The sequence below is a fragment of the Scleropages formosus genome, chromosome 11 (assembly GCF_900964775.1).
Source record: "Scleropages formosus chromosome 11, fSclFor1.1, whole genome shotgun sequence".
Lineage (NCBI taxonomy): Eukaryota > Metazoa > Chordata > Actinopteri > Osteoglossiformes > Osteoglossidae > Scleropages > Scleropages formosus.
In genome coordinates, this window is record NC_041816.1 from 23,656,679 (window position 1) to 23,679,769 (window position 23,091).

The 23,091-nt window shown below is 39.0% G+C and overlaps 1 protein-coding gene across 1 annotated transcript in view; it reads right to left on the reverse strand.

Annotated features, from left to right (window-relative positions):
* LOC108940918 (leucine zipper protein 2-like) overlaps positions 1 to 23,091 on the reverse strand; it is a 64,868-nt gene that overhangs the window by 3,131 nt on the left and 38,646 nt on the right. The window contains exons 5-10 of the mRNA XM_029256463.1: positions 13,933 to 13,995; positions 8,808 to 8,870; positions 8,148 to 8,210; positions 5,173 to 5,247; positions 2,872 to 3,039; positions 2,168 to 2,269 (exon numbers count right to left, since the gene is read on the reverse strand). Of these exons, the coding sequence (XP_029112296.1) occupies positions 2,168 to 2,269; positions 2,872 to 3,039; positions 5,173 to 5,247; positions 8,148 to 8,210; positions 8,808 to 8,870; positions 13,933 to 13,995 (534 nt within the window). The remainder of the gene's footprint in view (positions 1 to 2,167; positions 2,270 to 2,871; positions 3,040 to 5,172; positions 5,248 to 8,147; positions 8,211 to 8,807; positions 8,871 to 13,932; positions 13,996 to 23,091) is intronic.

Sequence of the window (23,091 nt, forward strand, 5' to 3'; positions counted from 1 at the left end):
ATTTTATTGGAACAACTTAAGATAAATACCTTGCTCAAGAGTACTACAGACAGAAGTAGGGATTGAACCCATGACCTTTGGATCCAAAGGCCACAACTCCATCCACTACACTACAAGCTGTCCAATACTGCAGGCTCAACACAGACACACTTATTAGAAAACAACAACGGTGAGGGAACCTGTCCTTGAGAAAACGCACACATTTAAAGCCATGTCATTGAAGAAAACAAACCCTCTGAGAACAGTTAGACCATCTTTGATGCGGTAAGACCACAATTCACATGAATTTAAACAGACATCACTGGCGCATCTGAGTTTGCATTGTATTAAATACTGAGCTGAAATCAATAAGTAAAACCAGCGTACTGGATCTGTATTGCTCAAGACAACTTGCTTGCATGTCAATTATAGACCATTAGAGTATGAGCTGCATCTCCCTCCCAATTTTCTGCTTCTTAGACAAACTGTGAGGGTTTTCAGTCATCGATATTAGATGAGGCAATATGGATACTAACAATCATTTCCATACATTTAAGCACAGAACTTAAAAGTCACAGTCAAACATGAAAATAATAATTTATCTTCAGCTTCTATGTGAATTTAATGTTTTACTTAAAATTTGACATCAGGAAATAAACCACAAATGGTCTGACTGATGTCAGTTTTAATGGTCATATTCTGCTTTGCATTGTGTTTCTGTACACACACACACACACAAACTCTTTGTTTAAATTATAACTATTCCATATTTTAACCTAAATCCTAATTATTCCTTTGGTTGATGTAATGCACTTTTTGTGTTGTTCTCTGAGATGTGTATCGCTTTATAGAAAATTGTCTGCTAAACAAATAAATGTAAATGTCCTAATTAATTATTATTAATCAATTATTACTATTTTGACTTCAGACATAAGACTCTTTTTATATTTATTCCTAAATGCAAATCAAGTTTACGTTAGCAAGTCCAACAATAATACACATAATGTGATTCATAAGAAATCTATACTTGTCTAAATCCCATTGATTTACATTTAATATTTTACACTTAGTTTTTGCTGTTTTTTCGCCAAGTTGTGTGACCTGTTAGCTTTTCTGGATTGAGAAAAAACCAAATTTGAAGTTTATACTTTTCAAACGTAAAACCCACTGCCGGGATGATAAAATGTGGGGAATGGTAAATATGACATGCCTGTGTTCTGCTCGTCTGAATCATTTCTTGATGCATCGTTTCATATAAAGATTCTTTCGCACACATTTTTTCATCCTCCCTATTCTATGTTTTATTTAAAGTGAGATTAAACGATGGTCAAAATAAAATCCTCCAACTACTATCACAAAAGTTCAAGAAACATCCTTCACAGTAGTCAATCCAAAATTCATGCCTCATTACTGTACCATAAGAAATTAATTTCCAGCCCTTAATGTCCATGAAACATGACTTTATGCATGAACTGATGAGCTGCCAGGATCTACAAAATCCCACTTGACACCCATAGCACATAGTATATTTTTTTTCCTCATAACATGACATTGATTATTGTTATACCTGATACATCGAGTTGGGTAAGTGCTGTTGAGTCAAGTTTGGCTCGTGATGACTTCTTTCTTGGTTTAGTGTTATGGGAGGGTGCCGAAGTTTACAATTTTTTATTTATTTATTTAGCTAGCAGATGCTTTTCTCCAAACTGACTTCCAATGAACTCTATGTAGTGTTATGAGCCCACACACCTTATTCACCGTGGTGACTTACACTGCTAGATACACCACTTACACTGGGTCACTCATCCATACATCAGTGGAACGCACACACACTCTCTCTCTCTCTGTCACTCACACACTATGGAGGAACCTGAACAGCATGTCTTTGGACTGTGGGAGGAAACCAGAGGACCTGGAGAAAACCCACACTAAGTATTGTCTTCTTCATGTGCCTTTGAATTATGAACAAACAAACTCCACGCACCCATAGCTGGATTCAAGCCCATGTCCGAATGGGCATCTTAAGCCCTGTGAGGTACCAGTGTTACCCACCATGTCACCATACTGCCTTTGACATGCCTTTTTCATATCTATAAAACTAGCTTCATTTATTCAGTCGTAGGAAGTAAATCTTTTAATGATCAAGAGCCAGTTTAATCATGAAAGCTGAATTAAATTATCATCTTACCTTCTCTGTGTGGCTGCTCCTGTACTGCATGCTATCTGTCACCGGAGCTGCTAAATCCAAAGGTGCTTTATTCGTGACTATTCTCAGAATTTTAGGGATATCCTGTGAATAAGCCAATAAACATTTTTATTTATGGAGAAATACATGGTGCACAAATTTCCATTTCCCATTTTCAGCAATGTAAAGTTGTGCTCTCTCTCCTCTGAAGGTAAAGAGGTGTGTTTTTTTACGTTTTTCTGCATTCTAACTGTACAAATTCTTTTGCTTTTGAAGTACTTCTTACTGATTTTAGGAGGAAAAGACAACAGGAAATTAGCATACATTAAATATTTTTAAAAATTAATATGAAATAAATATCTTGTCTTTGATCTTAAAGTACAATCTATTATACCCCATTCAGTAATCCTTAAAAAAAAATAAAAAAAAAACAGCAAAAAAAAAAAAAACCACCCCCACACACAGTCAAGATAGAACGTAATAATTCCTGCCTTTATCAATACATGAGAGAAACCAAAAAGCTGTCAGATCAGTTACAGACACCTTTATATCCTCAATGCCTTTATACCTACAATTAAGTTTAGAAATTCTTACATGTAATTTTTTACTTTTTAACCATTTCATGAACCTGTAAGTGGTGCTGGTTGGTTTTATAATTTTTTTTTTTTACATAATTATTCGACAGATACCACTGTGAGGTAGTCTACCTTCTCACGGGGTTGCTGGAAAGTGACCCTAGAGGTATTGATGAGGGTTGAGTATTTCACTATGTCAGAAGATGCCACCGGGACTTGGTAGGTCTTGTAGGGATGGTTGTGAAGGACAGAGGAGAAGCAGATGTGCACAGTGTCCTTCAGGGCTTTGAGCTGGGATTCCTGGAACACAGATGTGGGGAAGTGTATCATGGTCTTTGCCATCTCACCGCACACCCATTTGCTTACCTGTCCATCCGCCCGGTCCAAAGGAATTTAAGCCTGGCCCTGGCAGACCCCCCGTGTACACTGCTTTTGGCTGCAGCCACTCTCTTAATACATTATAATTATAGCTGATGACTGATCGAGTCCAATGATTCCAAGTTAGACGTAGCAGATGTGAATGCAGCGGACTCAGTAAGCTAGCCTCCATAAGCGATCTCAATTGTACAAAACTAAATTTGTGTTTTGCCTAGAACGGTTCTTGGAGGGACGCCAGAGGGATGTATTGTTCATTCTCATCTGACCCAAAGCAAAAGGACAGATAAATAACATAAAATTGATATTGAACCTATCAATGATTAACCTTTTAACATAATCGCCAAAAAGCTCTGAGCAATTAATTAGACCAGGTAATTGTCATTAACTGCCTGTTAACAGAATTAATGACCACTATTGCAAAAACATCCTGCGGATCTTTTTATTACAGGCATTCCTCAAAAAGCACAAATTTTGGTTGAACACAATATAAATGATAATGAGTCCCACAGCTAACAAATTCAGATTAACATTATTTGAATCCTGCCATGCATTCAATTAACAACTCAATGAAGCATAATTATTTAAGCTTTCAGATGCAACAAAAACCAATGGATAACAGGGAGTTCTCCAATACCAGAGTTTAAATTATGTGGACTATATACCTGGAAATTCAGATGTTTAGTGGCTTTTTGATGCCAGATCCATTATCCACTTCCCAGCCTCTGAAGGCATTTACTGATAGCTACATTAAATTTTTTTCACCTGCCTATACAGCTTTTTAGCAATAAAAGGGTCCAAATGTGATTTAGAGCAACATATTCGGTTTTATCAGAATCAGTATTACCACACATTATACCCAACGGTGGTTTATAATGAACATAAACATTTCCTCCTGTTATTACTTGGAAAAAAAATGATTTGTTTTTTTTATTTTTATTTATTTTTTTTTAAAGCAAAGATTTAAAGTCCATTTGTTATTTCCACAATAATAAATCTTTAGAAATAAGAAATAACAATAAGAAATCCCTTCAAATCTTGCCAGCACTTTACGCGGTATTTTCTCAGCATATAACCACACACTGGTAAGAGTAAAAAAATATGCTAAGAAAAGTTATGGAAAAGTGTTTTGCGCAGGAAATTTACCCCTTAAACACTTTAATGAAAAAAGTCCCTATGTCAAACAGTAATTCATATTATTTAAAAATATTGTTTCACAAATAAATAGAAGACAATTGCATTGCAGTTCATAACGTTCCCAAAATTCCCATTGACTTTGCATAAGAAATTATAGATATGTCTCATCTTTTCAATCTACATATGCTAACGTGTCCCAATAATTTCTGAAAATATTTTATGAAGAATTGCCAAGAGTGGCCAAAAATTCTCTCTCAGGTGGCTTCCAGTGGCTTCCTGTGGCTCCTTGTATGAAGTTTTAATCTCTGGTTACGGTTTAAAAAACAGCAAAAGGATCTACACCCTGATACCTACAAGGCCTTATCGCTTCCTATACCCAACAAAAGCACCAAGCCCCTCCACCTCTGCCTGCTTATTAGTCCAACTCATGAGGAATCTGAAAAACTGAAAGTGCTTGCAATCTCGGTTCTATCTCTGAAGTGAATGACCTCCCCCTCCCCTTCAGAACTGCTTAATCCCTTCGACATTCTGCAACAGTCTAAAAACGCATTTTTTTTGAACTACGCTCTCCCCCGATCACCTAAAAAAAATCCAGAAATATGCATCACACTATCTGTTCCAATGTTCTGTTCCCTATCGAACGTAATTCTATGGGCAGCTAGTCGTGTAATGCGCACTGACAAAAACGGAGATGTCAGACAAATTACCTGAGCTTCGGCAATCGCATGAGTGCATCTACTGCTCGTTGCTGTCAAATACAGTTCTGTTTACTTTCAGTTGTAAGTTACTTTGACAAAAAACATCATCTAAATGAATAAATATAAAGGTATTTGTAAATAAAAGTGAAATGTGATAAATTACTGAGTAGAGAATGCGTTGATTCCTTTGCCATTATTTGATGAAACACAGGGATTGTCTTACCTTGTCCAGTGCTGCGTTGTCCAGTTCCTTCTTGGCCTCTGCCAGCCTGAGCTCCAAGTCAACCAGCTGCTGTCCCTTGTAGTAAAACACATTAAATAGGGTGTGGAGACGTTCGGCATACCCTGATTGTTAAGTCCCACCTCAGAGATCACCACACATGAAAATAACTCCACCTTATCAAAATACGTGTGTTGCTGGGGATGTGATTTTTGTTCAGTAAACTTTAAATAATTATTTCCATAGCTGTTCAGGGTGACATTCTGCAGGCCAGCAATCATAATGTTCATCCTGTGTAAGAACTGATTTTCTGACTGGGAAAAACGCATTGGCTGTGTATCTGTGTTACCGTCTACTTTTTGGAAATCGATTAATTTTACACCCAGAAATGGAAATGAAATGAACCGGACCTCAAAACCCACTGAATTCACATGTTTTCATGACCACTTTTTTCGCTTTGTTTCGTCCACATGCCTTCAGTAGTTCTGCTTTATTTAGGCAGGCCAACGAATATGGCGGTAATGTCAAAAATCCAAATGCTCTTTTGAGCAACCCCTTCTTTATGGGTAACTCTGCTGGTCCCAACTCTGGATATAAAAGGAGGAGGGGTGGGCATGGGGTTATGGCAGCCCCACCTGAAAAAAAACTCACTTTACTACAGAAACACCAAAAAAAAAGTGATAGCAAACACTTGAATTCTTTGGCCAGCTGTTGGTGGTTTATACCCCATCTGGGGTGAGGAGTAAAACCAGCCAACCGACCAACCGACCAACCGGCCAACCGGCCAACCGACCAACCAACCAACCGACCAACCAACCAACAACTTAGTTACTTACTTCTTGGTGAGTTCATGTAAAACTATTGCAGTAAATGATGCTGCAAAGACAAACAAGCTGGATTTTTGTGCCTCTACCAAGATACAACTTATACTATGATGACAATTCACAGGTGAATTTCATAAAGACACATGGGTCAGTTCTGTATAGTGACCACTTTCAAACAACACCGCTGAAGGGTTTCTGGCACAGGGTCACACACACCGCATCGATTAACCATCCAGTGAGCAACATCACTGTCAACCTTTTTCCTTTGAACTCCAGCCATCTCACTCACAACACATTTACCTTCATTCCTTTGTCTGATATTTTTCTCTGAAGCAGCTTACAAAGACATTTCAGCCCTTTATACAGATGGGTAATTTTCACCAGAGGAACTTCTAGGGCAAGAACCTAGCTCAAGAGTGCTACAGCAGTAAGTGGGATTCAAACCAGCAACCTGTGGAGCTGAAGACAGCAGCTCTAATCACTACACTCCCTGCCGCCCAGACACCAGTCATTGTCAACTTTAACATAACCAGTTATTGATGTTTGAACGGATTGTTCTCCAATATTTCAATATAGTGTTTAATTTTATCCAGTATTACACTGCATGAACAAACCTTGAGTTACATGATACACTAACTGCCCTAGATAAGAGTGAGAATGTGCTTGGCATATGTATTAAGAATGAAACAGGCTTATTTTATTTATTTTTTTAAAATTATAACCCTTTCAGTACGATTCTGCTAAAATTAAGTTTGGCATGATATCTCTTGAACCGCAGTTTGGATGGGGGAGTTATTATATCAAGACTCTCTTTTTCTAATTGACCTTGAAATAGAGACAATTTAGTTGCAGAAAACAGTTTGTTTCTATCATTGGTATAGTCAGACCAAGAGGCCATACTGTTTTTACTGTTAAATTATTTGATGCAGCAACTCACATTTATCCACTCGTAATCAACACTATATACTTAAGTTATACGGTATATGGTAGTACCACTACAGCTCCAGTTAGTTTTTGACACACACAATCATTTCAGTTTATTTGCTTTTTCCCTCCTTTATAGAATTTATTCACATAGTTACTGGAGAAAATGTTAAATTATAAACACTTGGTCCTCGTGTAAGAATTTACAAGTTACGAATTTTCAAACAGGTCTTGATTTATTTATTTATTTTAAATGGTATTTTTTTTCACTTGACTGGATTAATTTAGCTTGCCTTATTAATTAAAACCAGAGGCATAACAACTTGCAGTAGCGACAACAGTCGTTGCAAAGGTAATATAATCGAACCTGCATGATTACCGGGAAGACATGTGTCCCCTACCACCTTTTATGAGTAAAACATCTTCCAGTGAGTGTTCTGACGGTACAATCCTTCTTAAATCCAAAGTTAAAGCTAACTTTAACTTTAGGAAAAAACATTTTGATGAGAAATCTGTTCAGATGACCTGAATTTGTGGTTAATAAACCTGTGTCTTTATTCATTTTTTGTGAATAGTGTTGAAAACAAATGTTCACAAACATAAAAGACTACACTGAATCTAATGTATAATAACATCTGGTTATATGTGTGGTCCAAAAGTTGAAGGCCTCCAACATTTTGTCACAGTCAGTGAAACAATGTTCCTCACATTAAGTGAGCAACCTGTAAAATATATGAAATATAGATGCTATACTGTATGTCTTGGGAAATGCAATGCAAATTTGTTGCCCCCCCAGTATCATAATTTCAAACGATACTTTTTTTTAAAAATTTTTTGTCTACTCTACACTATGAGCCACTGGGAACCGAAGCCAAATTTTCTGTATGTGTGCACACTTGGCCAAATAAATCGGATTCTGATTCTAATAATATACAGAACCTGAAATGTATGCTTTACTGAAACAATACTAGATACACACGTTAAATCATACAGAGGACACAGCTGAATCGCATAGTTGCCGGATTCTCCGTTTAGCAGTTCTTCATTCAATAGTTTCTTATTTAATGAAAAGGGAAAAACAGCCATAACTTACTCTATAGCACTCAGGCCTCACCTCAATTTAAACAGAGCATCTCGGGCTTTATACATGAACCGTAATTATAGCGCGTCTCCCGCTGTAGTAATTTGAATCTGAGTCGGAGCGTTTGATATAAAGCATTAGGCTCGTACCTTAAAAATCAAATCCTTTTTTCTGTACTGCAACTCCTTCAGCTGCGCCTGGATTTTCCTGGACTGCAGCAATGAGGGAAAAGAGCACATTTGGTTATATGTGCGCTCCAAAAGTTCAAGGCCTCCTACATTCCGTCACAGTCGGTGAAGCAAGGTTCCTCACGTTAAGCGAGCAGCCTATAAAATATATAAAATACAGATGCTATATTCTAAGTCTTAGGAAATGCAATGCAAATTTGTCGCACACCTTGCAAACATAATCGCAAACGTTGATACTTTTATTAATTAGGAACTAAGGGCTAAGCTGTTTGGCAATGTTAATTAATGCATGCATGTCAAAAACTTTCCCCTGGCTTAGTCATCAAATTTTTGCTAAAAAAAAAGATGGCATTTTTTCTAAAAAAATTTTTTTTAGATCCAGGTAAACTAAGATTAATAACTTCACCAGCTGACATCAGAGGTTTTGATACAGTCTGTAGACTTATTAATAATAGGCATGAGCTCCAGCTACATCACCTGGCAAATTTACATCCTCTCCAGCGATGCAATGGAGGCTTAATATTCTGTACCAGAACCGTGACAATATATCATGACTTTGCCTCTCCTGCAGTCGGGCTCTAGAAGAGAGGTACAACCAAAGGGTGAACGTTGTGGTCCTACCTCATCTGCATGGATACCGCACAGCTTGCTGCCAGAGAGAAGCTTGTTCTTCAGACTTTTGTTCTGGAAGAAAAGAACAAAAACATACATTTGTTTGCACCAAGTTCAGAAGTACATGGAAGTCATTAATTCATGCCCGGGGAACCTATTTGTGTTTTGGTGCATTGTTGCTCTAGCGCAGCTCATTGTGTCCCTATTCAACCCTTCGACTTGCTACAGCAGTGCTTTCTAACACAGAACTCCTTTGTAATCTCATATTCACTTCAGCGTAAATGAATGAGGAAACTTGAAAGTCCTTTCAAGCAGCTTGACAACAGATGGGAGGAAGCAAGCAGCGTAGAATTACATGTAAGAAAATCTAATTAGGGGTTTATTCTGGTACTTCGATGTCTTACCCTAACCTTGACAGTTTCCACCGCGTTTTCCGAGGATAATGATGAATGGCGTGTTGCTATGGCGATGAAATGTTACCAAAAACGTGAAGTGCGCAAAGGAAAGTTCCTGCAGACCAGAACTTCTCAGCTGCGCTGCAGTATTGGACCAATTCATCAACTTACGCCCCACATGCTAGACACAGCGCTTGATTGAAGAAAGTAATAACATATAGAAAATGCGGTGTTGTGATCAATCTCTGGTAATTCTGTTACATTTCCTCTTTCTGCAAGCAGCTAAGTGTGGTGATGGTGATTTTTCAGACACGCTGATGTCCGATTGTTGCAGGGAGGTGTAAAGCTGTTTAGACCGATGTGATTATGTAGAGTCAGCTGATGGAGGTATATTGTCTGCAAATCAGACAAACACACTCCCAATTGGGTTTATTGAACTATGGCAATTAGTTACAGTATTAACATGAATTAATGAGCATTCAGATTGTTCAAGTAAGATGCTGACAAAGAGTTAAATTAAGAAAAATCCTGTCCTGTACCACAATGTTGTCCAAAGGTCAGATTAAAATGAGCCTTGCAATTCAAAATATCAATCTTTAATTGCTTTGTTTCAACAAAACAATGTCAGATTGACATTCCTTGGTGGTAATGCTGTCCCCTTGATCATTAATTTCAGAAAAAGGTATTGCTGAATTTTTTCATTGCTTTATTAAATTTATTCTGTGATAGTTTTGGTTCTTTACTGTTTAGTGCCTTGACTTCTTCTAGCACATTACGGCATTAAAATTTAACTTCCCAAATAATCCATAAATTACAGAAAATCTTAATTTTTCATGCTATTAAAATTGTCAAAATATTAAATTATGCAGAAAATTTAAAAGACAAAATTCCAGTGTACGTTCAGCTTTGATTTATAGAGTATATTGAAGAAAATCACCAGATACAAAAGATCTGGGCTCAATATGCAAAGTGATTGCCCTCCAGGTATGGAAAGTAATTTTTAAATTTAAAAAAAAAAATAAAAAAAAACATTTTAAGGAGACTGAATTACATCCTCGTTCAAGTCCCCCTCCTGTCTACTACTATAGTACTTTTTAATAAGGTCCTTACCCTGTATTACTCTGGAAAAAAAAGGTTAAACAGTGGATAAATACTGTAATCCACTGTGGCTATGTGTCAGCTAATTAATAATAATAATAATAATAATAACATACTAACAACAAATAATATCCTCTGGGGAATTACTGCACACCTTAACCCCGTCTCTTCTTTTTATTGTTGAATAAATTATTAAATATTAATTTATTACTCAATAAATAGCTGCACATTGTGCCTCGGGCAACAGCCACAAACTCCAGGCTGATGCAACCTGGGGGACCAGTCGGCCAAGTTTGAACGACGAAACCCGTCCATGATGCATTGCTGTATAACTATGATGCTAAAGATGAACTGAATTTAAAGACTCATTTCGTGAATCTAGTGCAATTAAAGCTGAGGTATTAACTGAACAAGAACATCTTTAGTCGCCGGGGAAAAAAAAATCTCAGTGGAGTGGAATAAGCCAGTTTCACATCCAGAGTGGTGGCAGAGAGATAAACTTTCTGCCTTTGGACTAAATTGTGCAAATGAATAAAACACCTGACAAACAGACTACATATATTACATTCATAAAATAAACAACAGAAAACTATCAAGTGTGAATTCAAACAATAGTCCCCACTGTGATCAGGGATTCACGACAGCAGTTTGTTTTGTTTCATCAAAAAAGTAATGTATTTGACAACTGTAAGGCCTACACTTGTGTAGCAAAAACTTAAGTTAAATATAATACTGATTATTTATATTAAATAGTAATGTGTAATTAAAAATTGTGTTTTGAAATATGTCAATAACATATAAAACCAAAATACAGACCAAAAGTAACAACGCACCAAGACTGCCATTTATAACTGTGTTTTTTTCTTTTTGTCAGTGTGTGCAAACCGATTGAGCTCTCAGTTCAGCATAAGTAATTTGATTATTATCTGATCCCTGCTCAGTCTGTGTGGAGTTTCCATGTTCTCCCTGTGTCTGCGTGGGTTTCCTCCGGGTGCTCTGGTTTCCTCCCACAGTCCAAAGACATGCTGTTCCGGTTCCCCCATAGTGTGTGAGTGACACAGAGAGAGTGTGTGTTCCACTGATGTATGGATGAGTGACCCAGTGTAAGTAGTGTATCTAGCAGTGTAAGTTACCTTGGTGAATAAGGTGTGTGGGCTGATGAGACTACAGAGAGTTCATTGGAAGTCGCTTTGGAGAAAAATTTCTGCTAAATAAATAAATGAAAATGTAAGTAAAAATAATAAGCATTTTGTAGTGTAGTGGTTATAATTACTGCTTTTGGATCCAATGGGGCAGGTTCGATTCCACACCTCCAGCTGTAGTTCCCTTGAGTAAGGTACTTACCCTAAATTGCTCCAGTAAAATTACCCAGCTGTGTAAATGGGTAAAAAACTGTAAGTTTAACGCTGTAAGTTGCTTTGGTGAAAAGCATCAGCTAAATATGTAATTCAATTAGCCAAGAAGAAATTCTGAAATTTGACACAGATCATGTCAGCAATTCCGTTTCTGTCATGATTAACTCCTAAGTATGAAATGATATAAGGAGGTAGTACATTTTTTGTCTGTAACAGACTAGGCTGTTAATACTTTACTCCCTATTAGCCCTGCTAGACACCTTCCGCATTACACAATGAATTCAGTAAATGCTGCGGCGAGGATTATATATACAAGAACCAGAAAGAACGATTAGATTGCACCAGTTTACAGGTCCTTAAACTGGCTCTCAATGAAGTTCAGGACGGAATGTAAAATTGTATTTCGCACTTAAAAAACTCCTAAGAATTTAGCCCCTATTTATTCAGTGGAATTGATTAAACGAAGCACTAGACAGAATGTGCCGTCCAGTGACTTTTTTTTTTTTTTTTAGTATCCCTAGAAAACTAATTAACCTGTTTCTGCTAAAGCATTCTGTTATCAGGGCTCTAAACAGTAAAATACAGTTTGTCCGCAACATTTCTGAGAGGTATTTAGTATTTATTTTTAAAACACAGATGGCGTGCCAATTCAAATTACGTACCAAAGCATCGCCAGATGAGCTGACACGGCCATTGTGAATAATCATCACTGCTTTAATTTTTTTTCCAAAGAATAGTGAATCCATCAGCTGGGTAAAAAGTTATAGATGATTCACAGTTCTGAGCTTATAAGTAATACCATAAGCTTTGAGCTCATGTGCAGTTGTTGTCTGTGCTTCAGAATAAATAACATACAACTTCATAAACATTTTTTAAAATCTCTCACAATTTTACTTTTATTTCTTACTTTTACACTTGCCCTGGGTATCAGTGAAGTTCGTGTGAATCGTCTCCAGCATACCTCTTTGTTGGGCTTCCTTGCTTGCAGTGTAATACTCAGAAGAGCCAGAGGTGTGCACGAGGCATCCCGGCTCACCAGAGGGAAGGTCCCGCTCCCCCCAAGCCAGGACAGACTAATCGTCTGCAGTGCCACTCTGTTCCCATTTGAAAAACAAGACTGCTGCTTCCCACCCCGCAGATTTGTTTGCAGGTTTGCATTTGCATTACCTTTACGTATTCACATTTCCATTTATTCGTCTTGCATACGCTTTTCTCCAAAGTGACACACATCTCATAGAATTTGTATATTTATACAAAACAGAGACTTTTCTCCAAAATGACATACAACTCAAAGTAAACACAAGTGCATTTCACCAACAAAGGTAAAGACGCAACAATATGATTCTTGAGCGGAGCGAATTAATCCAGTATCATCATTTTTGCTGGTGCACATTATACGAGCAAGTACATTTAGAACTGACGACAAGCCCCTCACCCACTACTGGATCATTTGACTTATGGATTTTTTTAAATAACAAACCAACACTGGCTTCATAATGATACTACGGTCATATGTAGGGGACTAGCTGTAGTCTACTAGATAATGTTAAATAAAGAAAAAAAAATACTACAAAGGTGATTAGGAATCGGCGATATTCTGATAAAGTTTTATGCAGCTACTTGCGTGATGAACGTCGGTGCATATGATGAAGGACACTAACTGTACCTAAGAATCACACATCTGCAGCTATGTCTCTTTATCCTAATGTAATGCACAAACTGTACTTTCTATGAGATGTACATCACTTTAGATAAAAGCGTCTGTTAAATGAATAAATCCAAGTGTAAAAGTAATGATGCCCCTTCAGTCAAATCAAAAACAGAATATATGTAATAACTATATACATCTGTTCTTATCCCATTTCCTCGACTCTCCCAGGAACTGACGTTGCCAGAGTGAACTTCGTCGGGTTCAGACCTGTGTGCACTGACTATTCACGTTGAATGACTCATTGAAAACCACACAGGGAGTTTATGAGTGAACTGATGCATCTGGAAACTGCTTAGAAAACAGGAATATGTTTTCCTAATCATGCATAGTTTACATACTCATCTGACTTTTTTAATACGCTCATTTTTAACCATGTAATATTGTTATTTGTTTTGCTACTTGTTGAATGTCTGTCTCTGATGAGTGCTTAAGGGCAGTCTGTTGGAATGGATGCAATGCAAAAACATACCGAAATTAAATGAGGTGAACTGAGGGATCTGCGTGAAAGCCAGTTTTTATCACAATTGGGCAGGATGGAAACGTGTTGAAGGTAGCCCTTGGTAGTAGGAACTCACCTCCTGCTGTAAGCTCTTGATGATTTTGCTCTTTTTCTCCATTTCCATCTTGAGTAAATTGATCTGTGAATGAAAATAAAAGAATTATTGGACAGGTCTGCTAACACCAGAGCGGCCAAGTGGTCCATCAACACTCATAACTTTTATTTGGAAAAATGTGCAATCCACATCAAAGACGTAAGAAAAATTTTGTCTGACGTAACAAGGGTTGTGAGGAGGACAGTTGCACAGCCGTTTGGTTCGCGTATTTATTCTGCTGATCTGAAGCATGAACAAAATGTACCAGCATCAGGCAGGTAGACAATTGCAGTCATAATCTGAGAATCGTGGGCAATGACCTACCGATTGACGGGGTGTAACACATTTTCTTAAGAAATCCTCAACTAAGTTAAAAGTGCATTGCACATTTCTCCAAAATTGTACTTTTTTTTTTTTTTAAAACCAGTAATATAACAAAGCAACTCAATACACGCAAAAAAATCTCCCCTTTGTAAAAGGACCTCCAGATAAATACACACACACACATTTTCAGAACCGCTTGTCCCTTACGGGGTCACGGGGAACCGGAGCCTACCCGGCAACACAGGGCGTAAGGCTGGAGGGGGAGGGGACACACCCAGGACGGGATGCCAGTCCGTCACAAGGCACCCCAAGCGGGACTTGAACCCCAGACCCACCGGAGAGTAGGACTGCGGTCCAACCCACTGCGCCACCGCACCCCCACCTCCAGATAAATAAATAAATAAATAAATAAATAAATAAATAGATAAATGTGCCAGAATTTCAACACGAGCAGCGTGGAAGGTAATGTTAAATAAACACATCCTTTTACACACATCAACAGACACCTTCAAGGAGGTTAACTGAGCACTTCTTCTTAAGACACTGAACCAGGCCATAGTGTAGTCTTCAGTGATGCTGCTGCTTGTTATATTTCATGTCTAACAGGTCACTCTGTCTAATCTCCAACTATCAGTTTTTCATAGCCTGTTCATTAATTTAAAAAAAAAAAATGCTGACATTTCCTTGTTTGTAAGAATAATGTTTTATTTGTTTTATATAACTTTAGTTTTAATTTCTGCTAGCAACACACCTGAATCTTTGGGACGAGATAGTAATGGTGTTACAATGAATTTGATTTTTTTTCCTAATGTAGACTGTAAGAATGGTTTCTTGTCATCTGACTTTGGTTGTGTAGCCTCTACCTCTGCCAGCTTCACAAGCGTATTCTTGGCCAGATCAAATGCAGTTACGGAGGTAATGCAGCTCATAACCATCCCCTTTTCTAGTAAATGCCATTCACATTTTGCACCTCCAGATGTGACCCTCCTCTTGGATTCACCATAGTAATCGAGAATAAGGACCTCAGCCTCGCTCGAGATGTGCTGCTGCTCCAATGCTGAAGTCGCCATCTTCACCACCTTATGTGGTATGGAAATGACAGGAGTTTGTGAGATCTAACCACAGCACCGCTGTCTCCCTTGTTCCCACAAGCCTCTCTAATGAACTATGTCATTATTGCAGTATGCTGTAAGCACCCTGAAGCCATATGGATTCCTCCTTTCTTCACTCTCAGTATATGCAGGAGGAATGCCATTAAACACCAAGCAACAGCGCTGAAGAATAACTTTCACACTAAGCAGAGAGATAACTCTGGATCGGTTCGTTTTGTCGGAATTCTTCTTTACCGAACCTCAGATTCTGTGCAACTGCGCCATTTCTCCAGATCACTTTCAGGATGCTCCAGAGTCCATGTAACAGCTTCGGGCAATGCTTGGAGAGTACTCCATTTGGGCCTGAGGCTGAACTTGCACTTGCCTTCATGACTGCCTATTGCAGTTTATTCCATCCGTCTATTCCAGCTGACTGTTGCAGTTTATTCCAGGTTGATTTGTCCTTGTTCAAGGTAACCATTGGACTTTGTGGTTTCATCAAGGCCCTACTCTGCTCCAGCTCTTAGTCTCTGGTAAAATCGTTGTATCAGGTTTGGAGGTAGTAGACAATTTTCTTCTTGGAGCAGAATAGCAGCCTGTTGCATTTCTGTCTCAGCAGCCGCTTAGTGAACCCAAAGGGATCTGCTAGGAGAGATACCTGCTTTCTGGCCCCTCCGTCTCCTCGTTCTCCTATTCACCTTCGCCCCCTGCAGAGACGTGAGTCTCTTCCTAAGGATGCATCTTAACTCTGCAATTACAACTCTTCCCTCCTCACTTGCTACCCTAAACTGTTGCTGTAATGCCCTGCTTAAACCCTTGCTCCTCTGTACTTGGTTGTTTCTGGTGTATCTTGACTCCACTGCTTTTTCCAATATGCCAAACTTCTTTGCTGCTGAACTAACAATGCTGGTAGTTATAATGTTAAGCCTCTCTTCAACATTATTTTTCATGGTTGCGTCTTTGCGGAGCTCCACTCTTTCTCCTTGTTACCTTGAGGTATCTTGGCCACACACCCTTCTGCTACTCTGCTTGGGCTTCTGGTTTGTGTTACACGGAGGTTATTCCCACTTTAGGTTGCCTTCTTCCCTGGCCCTTCCTGCATCTCACCAGTGAAACCTGTGCTTCGTGACCTCTCCTCCACCCACAAGCATTTCATCTTGGTCCAGTGGATCTTGAGCCCTCGCAGGTCTTTCCCAAACAAACAAAATGTTATTCTCCTCATTATTTTTGAAGTTGTGACACTTTTATGGACCGGATTCATCTTGATTCAATGCACAGCTCCCAAATTGTTAAACTGATTTAAAAACAATTGGGCTGATTTTTAAATAATTCAGTTTGCTTACGTTTGATTTTCCGCCATAAATTGCAGTTCATTTCAGTACAGAAAAACAGAGACAGTAGTAACACTGTTAATCCTCCTGATTAGAAACCAGCAGGAAGAATTACACTCATTTTGCACATGTCATTAGGGCTTACATTTATTTATTTAGCAGACACTTTTCTCCAAAGTAACTTGCTATGAACTCTGTGTAGTGTTATGAGCCCACACACCTTATTCACCGCAGTGACTTACACTGCTAGATACACTACCTACACTGGGTCACTCGTCCATACATCAGTGGAACACACACACTCTGTGCCTCACACACTATGGAGGAACCTGTACAGCATGTCTTTGGACTGTGGGAGGAAACCAGAGCATCCGGAAGAAACCCACACAGACTGAGCAGGGTTCGAACCCACGTCCTTGTATCTGACCTTAACGATCAACAAGTTTTCATTGGATAAATTATATAACATGTCAGTCCCTCCATCCGTACTTTCCTACCCTTTCATTGCTTAGCTGTCACTTTTTCCAAAAAAAGCAAATTAATTTGTTTATACATCTGTCAATTTTACTTTAGCCATTGTGGTGAAGTGCCAAACTCAATGGCACTACAGAAAAACAAATTACTTGAACTAACAGCTTTCAGGTTAGAAGTCAACATCTTTTAATCGCTATGCAAACTGCTGAGATCACAAGTGCCTTCAAGCATTTGCTTTTGAGGTTGCTGAAAGGAGACTGTGCAAAATCTGCAAAATTATTTAATATGTCTTGGGAAGCAGTGTCAAAAATAATGACAGCGCACGAAAAACTGCATCGAAAACAGGAACAGCGACTGCAGGGTGAAGCTCACGTACTGGGACAGAATGACCTGTACCGTAAAAGGATAAAAAGCAACATATGAATGTAGAAAGATATTGAATTACATGACAGAACTGTGTCAATGTCGATGTCATAATACGTGGCGATATGCTCGCGCACATATTCACTGCAGGTTCACCATGCCTGCGAACGACAAAAATGCTCACTTTTGCAACAGCTGTGACAATTTTTCGCATCTTGACTTTGATTTTTCTTGACATGCAACACCGCATTCATTGCTATGTCTCCCTAAAAACAACCAGACTGATTAAATTCAGGCTGAACAGTCAGCTACGGGGATGATAATTAAAATACTATGACTGCATGTTAATCTGAAAACTGGATGAGACGGTTTAAATTGGGGGATGAGATGGGCTTAAATTATAATGAGCTCAGTTTAAATATTTACTTTTGAAAATGAAGTGTCCTATACACCAGTGCTTTCAAGTCAAGGGCAAATGCGACATGTAAAATTCACTCTTATATAGACTGATGGTATCAGTGTAGACAGCAGTGTTGCTGTGAATGGGACTCCAGTGAAGCAGACATATTTTTAGATAACACCAGGGTATCAAAGTTGACAATACGGAATATTGTTTCTCAGTAAATTCTTGTTGAAAAGGATATAAAACCTTTCAAGACTCCGTTATGGCTCTTCTATCCGAAAAGCATTTATACTAAACGGCTGGGGCAGCTGGTAGTGTAGCGGCGAGAGTGAGTGCTTTTGGACCGCAAGTTTGCAGGTTTCAATCCCACCTACAACTGTAGTACCCTTGAGCAAGGTACTTACTCTGAATTTGTCCAGTAAAATCAAATAAATGAGAAGATGTAAATTTATTCCTCGGAAAACATTCTTATAAGTCTAGGCGGGCTATTTCTGAGACTGCTGACATTAGAACCGTAACCCCAAGTAATCCTGTTTTGCTCAGTTTTTCACGTCACTTTGAATTCCTCATCATAATGTGCCCCAAAGCACACCCTGCACTTGTCCAAATCAGAGCTGTAACCTAACCTCAACCAGTCACCTCATATTAAAACCTGTATCCTCATTCTCCATTCCTTACACTTTCCTCCAACGCTTTTCTTGAACATAAGCTTCGGTAAAACACGAGATCACATTAAAACATTAAGGTTCTAATAACAATTTACTACCAGTGCTTCATAATAGTTTATGATTGGTTGGAAAGGACAATTCGTTATAATTCTTTGTGAATAATAAAATTAAGTTTTACAGCACCTCATTACGGCTAGATTGTGATTTGTGTTTTTTGTGTAATTTGTACAATTAATAAATGTGTAATATACCATTAATACAGGAAGTGGTACAGTTATTAATAAAAAACTGACATTTATTTAGCTAGCAGATACTTTTCTCCAAAGCAACTTCAGATGAACTCCATGTAGTATTAACAGCCCACACACCTTATTCACCACGGTAACTTACACTGCTAGATACACTATTTACAATGGGTCAGTCATCCATACATCAGTGGAACACAGACACACACACCGGGGCGGGACCTGAACAGCATGTCTTTGGACAGCGGGAGGAAACAAGAGCACCCGGAAGAAACCCATACAGACACAGGGAGAACATGCAAACTCCACACAGACTGAGGAGGGAAATCAAATCTACATCCTCTTGCACCACCCAGGTGCTGTAAGACAGCAGCGCTACTCACTGTGCCACCGTGTCCACCCGGAGTGCCAGTGGGAATGTGTTGCCAAAACACACTCTTCTTTGGAAGTCCAAAGGGTAGGTCCCCCCCAATTTATTTATTTTCTTTATTTTATTTATTTTTAATACTACTACTACTACTACTACTACTACTGCTGCTACTAATAATGATAATAATATATTGTATATTGCATGAATTAATATTATAGGCGCAGGCTTAATTGTCCAAAATTGTACACTTTGAAAAATCAGTCTTACATAAAAATGTAATGAAAATTTGATGTCTAGTGTTTTGTGAGGCTGAACCACTTTCCTAATTAAAGTTGTTCCGCTAATATCAGCTGCTGGATATTACAGAGAATTCTGCTGACCTTTCTTAAGATCATCATTTGCAAACAGGAAAACATTTTTATTGCTCTACATTTGGCAAACTACTTTATGTGCCAATAACTGAAATTTTGAAGTATTGCCATTAGAAAAAGTGCCAGTGCGGTGGATATAATGAGCTGGATGGCATTTAACTTTTTATTTAATGCAGAGACTAAAATAACTTAGGGATCATGCTTTTGGATCCAAAAATAGTGGTCCGAATGACCTTCTAGTCATCGGTGAATTTGAAAGCACAAGGATCCTATCGTCTTCCGTTATCTGGCTTTCTAGTGCTAGAAAGCACTAGAATCCGTGAAGGTGACTGGGCCAGTGGAAGTAGGCGCCCAGAGTTGTGGAAACAGCAGAAGATCCTCGCTTTGTGTGCAGGTGACATCCTAAAGTGACATTTCAACTGCAGACCTCGGGTTGCGCTGGAGTCCCACCGCGAGTCACGGGATGGTGCTCCGGCTGTCCGTCGTGCAACGAGGTGCTCGTCCTTTTTCTCACGGTTATTTGGCCGTACTGTCCGATGTCCTGGCAGCATTGCGCACCGCAGACAGCGTACCTGCTGCTCACGCAGCCTGTCTGGCAGGGTTCAGTTGGCCCAGAGGGGTACAGTTATATACTCTCACAGCACATTTTCTGCTAATTTGCTGAACTGCACTAATTTTCCTTATGTGGGTAATTGGTACTCTTTACTGAGACTATGTTCTTTTTAAATATAGCTTATTGGGTGTAATACCACCATGGTTTAAATTACGCTTTATCACGCTCTGCCACTTGAAAGGCTAAAAAGGAAAAACAATTTGTAAATGTTGCAAATTAAGAGGTACTTCAACCCTGCTGTGTTTAGCCTATTATGCAATTGTTTATACATTTTTTATTTATTTACAGGTTGGCATTACAAAGAAGGAATGTCCCGCAAGAGCAGTGGTAATTAAAAGAACGTCACACCGAACAAGAGCAACTTGGATTTCTTGTTTCCCTGTAAAAGGTGAATTTACCGATGCTTTTTCATTTCTTCTAGACAGTCTAGGCTACAGCTAGAAGCACAAACAAGCCTGGCGAAAAAAACTAAAAAAATCTTCCATAAATAAAAAGTAGACATTAGGTTGAGCAAGTTAAATGACTGAATGGATGAAGAAATAAACAAATAAATGTTAAAATGATAAAAGATTTTTTAAAAATGGGAGATATTGGCCTATGTATGTGAAGGTTTTCTGAAAACTGATTCTAACTTTTTTTCAGTCATTAACAAATTTCTTAAAACATAAAATTCATAGGGCAACATCTTCAACTCAAACATTTTTTTTTTGATGCCATACACCTGTGTTAATATGCAAGAACCCACAGAGCACAATAATATTCACTAAATTAGGTAACACATATGTTAAAAAAAATCAAGTTTTGAATGGAATATGACAAAAAAAATGTGAATACCTTTTAATTTAACCTAATACAGACACTCCTCACTTAACGACCTACCTGTTTAACGACCGCGCAGACTTACGAGCAGCTCTCCGACCGGTCGGTATTGTATGCTGCACGAGAACTTTGGTTGTGGAAACGGCAGCGCGGCGTCTCAGCGTCAAGCATCTCATCTCGCATCACCCTTTCTCGGTCTCAGTCTCGTTCCCACAGTCGGTCAGTATTCACTACACTAGCGTTCGCAACCTCCAAGACTACCTATTTCGTCTATAAATTTGTACTTCATTGTGCACCCCATAGTACAAGATGTCGGCGAAAAGGAAGAGCATGACTTCACCTGGAGGAAGCGCCAAGAAACAAAGGAAAGCTATCGATTGTGAGATAAAAATGAAGATCATAAACGACTATGAAGCTGGTAAGAAAGTTAAAGTGACAGCACGTGACTTGGAGCTGGTGCATTCGACCATTTCAGCGATCTTGAAGGATAACCATAGAGTGAAAGAGGCAGTGAAAGCATCGACAGGATTTAAAGCCATTATAACTAGGCAGCGGAAAGGCCTCATTCATGAAATGGAGAAATTACAGGAGATCTGGTTTGACGACCAGATACAAAAAAGAATACCGATGAGCCTTTATAAATATACTAAAAATGTTTCAAATGGTGCAGCGGTGACATTAAAACGATATCTAAAGATGGTTGACACAAACCCACTACCAGTACAGTATGTCTGAAATATTGGTAAGGGGCGGCTCCTCATTTATCGACCAATTCGCTAAACGACCTAGTCGTAGGAACGCAACTCGGTCGTTAAGTGAGGAGTGCCTGTATTTGCTTTTTGGATTGATTTCAAAATCTCACGCAAAGTCTTTTTTCTCGTAAGTACTATTAGTAAAATAAAATCTGCTAATCTGAGCTTTTTGCCAGTTGTTTACAGCTAAAGTAACTTAAAACAATATTTAATAGTTTACCAACAATGTAGTCATAATTATTTTTAAAAGAATCATCAGCTTTGAATGCAGGAGCCAGAGTGTCTCGCCCTCCGCTTCATCACAATGAGGAACACCTGCGGCGGCTCACAGGACAATCGTATAAAGGGGGAACTCGGAGCCGAGGCAAATGCGGAACCTAGTTCAGCCTTAGCTCTTGCTTGCGTGACTTACCTTAGGTGCTGTCTTCCACGATTCCCTGTCCTCTTCCTACTCCTCGCCCTAGTTCCCGGTCCCCTTTCCTATATATCCACGTCTTCCTGGTTTGCATCGACTCCTTGCCTATATCCTCGACGACGATTCTCTGATTCTCCCTCGTGACCACGTTCGCGCCTCGGTGACCTCTGCCTGTTTTCTCGACAATGTCTTTCAGATTTCCCTCTGAGAAGCCTTCCTGCGCTCCCCAATTGGGTCCGGCGCTTCCGCCCCCGGAGGACACCGTGACACAGAATCAGAATCAAATTCATCACCTTGCGTCAACCCTGCAAACCGTACTCCAGTCATCCCGAAGACTCGTTTCCCTCTAATTCATATTAAATTACTTATTAAACAGAATTACACCGATAAGCCCAAACATTAACACCACCTGCCTAATATCGTGTAGGTCCCCCTAGTGCTGCCAAAACAGCTCTGACTCGTCGAGGCATGGATTCCAGAAGACCTCTGAAGGTGTCCTGTGGTATCTGGCACCAAGACGTTAGCAGCAGATCCTTTAAGTCCTGCAAGTTGTGAGGTGGGGCCTCCATGGATCGGACTTGTTTTTCCAGCACATCCCACAGATACTCGATCGGATTGAAATCTAGGGAATCTGGAGGCCAGGTCAACACCTTGAACTCTTTGTCATGATCCTTAAACCATTTGAACTATATGACATCTCAGGCCTGATCACAGTATATAGTGTGTCTGTGTTACCTGCCCCATTAGAGTTCATGACTTATTTATGACTTATTGTATTGGTAATATGGTAACATGTGAAAGGGAAAAGGTGGGTTTGAAAACAGGCCGGTCCTGTATTGACGGAAGAGAAATATAGCTTTCAGTTGTCAGTGATGGGCGAGTGTAAAAGATGGAGAGGGGAG